Genomic DNA, 3,701 nt, shown 5'->3' on the forward strand with positions numbered 1-3,701 from the left:
TAGGCTTTAGGCCTGGAGACATGCTTGGCCAGTCGTTCACCTTTACCCTCAGCTTCTTTAGCAAGACAGTGGTCATCTTGGAGGTGTTTTTGGGGTCGTTATCATGTTGAAATACTGTCCTGCGGCCCAGTTTCTGCTTCAGAATGTCACAGTATATGTTGGCATTCATGGTTCCCTCAATGAACTGTTGCTCCCCAGGTCCGGCAGCACTCATGCAGCCCCAGACCATGACACTCCCACCACCATGCTTGACAGTAGGCAAGACACACTCGTCTTTGTACTCCTCACCTGGTTGCCGCCACACATGCTTGACACCATCTGAACCAAATAAGTTTATCTTGGTCTTATCAGACCACAGGACATACCATACCATCTTCTTCCGCTTCATCCGGGGCCGGGTCGCGGGGGCAGCAGTCTAAGCAGGGATGCCCAGACTTCCCTCTCCCCAGACACTTCCTCTAGCTCTTCCGGGGGGACACCGAGGCGTTCCCAGGCCAGCCGGGAGACATAGTCCCTCCAGCGTGTCCTGGGTCTTCCCCGGGGTCTCCTCCCGGTGGGACGGGACCGGAACACCTTCCCAGGAAGGCGTTCCGGAGGCATCCGAAAAAGATGCCCAAGCCACCTCAGCTGACCCCTCTCGATGTGGAGGAGCAGCGGCTCTACTCTGATCTCCTCCCGGGTGACCGAGCTTCTCACCCTATCTCTAAGGGATCGCCCGGCCACCCTGCGGAGAAAGCTCATTTCGGCCGCCTGTATCCGGGATCTTGTCCTTTCGGTCATGACCCAAAGCTCATTACCATAGGTGAGAGTAGGAACGTAGATTGACTGGTAAATCGAGAGCTTCGCCTTGCGGCTCAGCTCTTTCTTCACCACGACAGACCGATACATCGACTGCATTACTGCAGAAGCTGCACCGATCCGTCTGTCAATCTCCCGTTCCATCCTTCCCTCACTCGTGAACAAGACCCCTAGATACTTAAACTCCTCCACTTGAGGCAGGCACTCTCCACCCCCCTTAATGATGACCCCCCTTAATGATGAACAACATTATGAGTACCGTGACGTCGCACGGTATGGCGCAGCCGGGGCCCCACCCTGGAGCCAGGCCCGGGGTTGGGGCTCGTATGTGAGCGCCTGGTGGCCGGGCCTTCCCCCATGGGGCCCGGCCGGGCTCAGCCCGAACGGGCGACGTGGGGCCGCCCTCCCGTGGGCTCACCACCCACAGGAGGGACCATAAGTGGAAGTTTCTCACAAAAAAAAGAAGAAAGCCATTAACAGAATAACAAAGTAGAATTTACAGAAAAAGTGAGTTGGGATTCATGAAAGAGCCAACCCATTGGGCTGCTTAAGTCAGTGATGGAACTCAAGAGGTTTTGGCCCTAGCCAGCAGCTCCAGCAGAATTCAGTTTCAGGTCCAGAATGTGCCATTCAACTGGGGATGACTTCATGTTCCCAGGTTTTACTGAGTTTGTTGGGCATTACAAACAATTACACCCAGTACTCTGAGACCTTGCTGTTACAGTATCAGCCATTGGTCAATTTTCCTTTCTTTTAACAATTTAAGTACATAGAAAATAACAGATGAATTAGACAATGATAAAGGTATTAACAGTGTCATGTTAATAGCAATTAAATAGTTAAGGTAGAGGTTCAGGTGTCAGGGTCTGTGTACCTATAGTTAAGGTAGAGGTTGTCAGGGTCTTTGTATCTATAGTTAAGGTAGAGGTTGTCAGGGTCTGTGTACCTATAGTTAAGGTAAAGGTTGTCAGGGTCTGTGTACCTATAGTTAAGGTAAAGGTTGTCAGGGTCTGTGTATCTATAGTTAAGGTAAAGGTTGTCAGGGTCTATGTACCTATGGTTAAGGTAGAGGTTGTCAGGGTCTGTGTACCTATAGTTAAGGTAAAGGTTGTCAGGGTCTGTGTACCTATAGTTAAGGTAAAGGTTGTCAGGGTGTGTGTAGCTATAGTTAAGGTAGAGGTTGTCAGGGTCTGTGTAGCTATAGTTAAGGTAGAGGTTGTCAGGGTCTGTGTACCTATAGTTAAGGTAGAGGTTGTCAGGGTCTGTGTACCTATAGTTAAGGTAGAGGTTGTCAGGGTCTGTGTACCTATAGTTAAGGTAGAGGTTGTCAGGGTCTGTGTACCTATAGTTAAGGTAGAGGTTGTCAGGGTCTGTGTACCTATAGTTAAGGTAGAGGTTGTCATGGTCTATGTAGCTGTAGTTAAGGTAGAGGTTGTCAGGGTCTGTGTACCTATAGTTAAGGTAGAGGTTGTCAGGGTCTGTGTACCTATAGTTAAGGTAGAGGTTGTCAGGGTCTGTGTACCTATAGTTAAGGTAGAGGTTGTCATGGTCTATGTAGCTGTAGTTAAGGTAGAGGTTGTCAGGGTCTGTGTACCTATAGTTAAGGTAGAGGTTGTCAGGGTCTGTGTACCTATAGTTAAGGTAGAGGTTGTCAGGGTCTGTGTACCTATAGTTAAGGTAGAGGTTGTCATGGTCTATGTAGCTGTAGTTAAGGTAGAGGTTGTCAGGGTCTGTGTACCTATAGTTAAGGTAGAGGTTGTCAGGGTCTGTGTACCTATAGTTAAGGTAGAGGTTGTCATGGTCTATGTAGCTGTAGTTAAGGTAGAGGTTGTCAGGGTCTGTGTACCTATAGTTAAGGTAGAGGTTGTCAGGGTCTGTGTACCTATAGTTAAGGTAGAGGTTGTCATGGTCTATGTAGCTGTAGTTAAGGTAGAGGTTGTCAGGGTCTGTGTGACAGGGATTCTTTGTCCTTCAAGACCCGGTGTAGAGGTCTCGGATGACAGGACGCTTGGCCCTAGTGATGAAGTCTGTCGTTTGCTCTGTCCTCGGAAGCGCCTTGAGGTTGAGGGCAGGACAGTTGCCACTGCAAAAATACAGCCAATCAAGTTGGTTTTGATGGTTCAGGTGTTGTTACTGTTTTGAAAACGAGGTTGATGCTAAATCTTTATAGACTCCTAAGAGGGAAGGGGCTCCGGTGGGCGGACTGTTAAATCTGTTGGTGATGTGAATACCAAGGAACTTGAAACTCTATGTCAGGTCCTGGCTGGGAGCCTCTAGGCACCTATATGCGCCAGGGGCCACAGTCAGGACCTGAGCAAAGAGGAGCCTTTAGGCATCTCTCCACTGCGGTTTTGGTTGTCCCAATTTAGAGGCAGTTGCCTCTAATTGGGGACCCTATTTAAGTTGCCCATTTGAACCTTTCATTTGTGGATCACTGTTTGCACCAGCTGTGTTTGTGGATTATTGTGGCAGTTTACAGTTTGCCTCTCCCTTTGTTGTTTTCTGTTCAAGTTTATGAAGAACATTTAAAGGATGATTCCCTTAAACTCTGCGCCTGTGTCCTGCCTCCTAAACTATGACACTCCACCGAAGAGAATCGGGCGGCAGTCGAAGGCAGGGGCCTAGGCAACCCGATCTCTGGACACGGAAACCACAGGACATGGTTCCCATAATCCAAGTCCTTAGTCTGCTTGTCTTCAGCAAACTGTTTGTGGGCTTTCTTGTGCATCATCTTCAGAAGAGGCTTCCTTCTGGTACGACAGCCATGCAGACCAATTTGATGCAGTGTGCTGCGTATGGTCTGAGCACTGACAGGCTGACCCCCCACCCCTTCAACCTCTGCAGCAATGCTGGCAGCACTCATACGTCTATTTCCCATAGACAACCTCGGGATATGATGCCCG

The 3,701-nt window shown here is 49.2% G+C and overlaps 1 protein-coding gene across 1 annotated transcript; it reads left to right on the top strand.

Moving 5' to 3' along the window:
• The first annotated feature begins 1,648 nt into the window (after positions 1-1,648).
• On the top strand, positions 1,649-2,940 carry LOC117595611. The gene is made up of 2 exons (XM_034297440.1): positions 1,649-2,691; positions 2,728-2,940. The coding sequence occupies exons 1-2, from the start codon at positions 1,855-1,857 to the stop codon at positions 2,938-2,940; spliced, it is 1,050 nt and encodes a 349-aa protein (XP_034153331.1). The 5' UTR covers positions 1,649-1,854.
• Positions 2,941-3,701: the final 761 nt, after the last annotated feature.

Source organism: Esox lucius, chromosome 15 (genome assembly GCF_011004845.1).
Source record: "Esox lucius isolate fEsoLuc1 chromosome 15, fEsoLuc1.pri, whole genome shotgun sequence".
Taxonomy (NCBI): domain Eukaryota; kingdom Metazoa; phylum Chordata; class Actinopteri; order Esociformes; family Esocidae; genus Esox; species Esox lucius.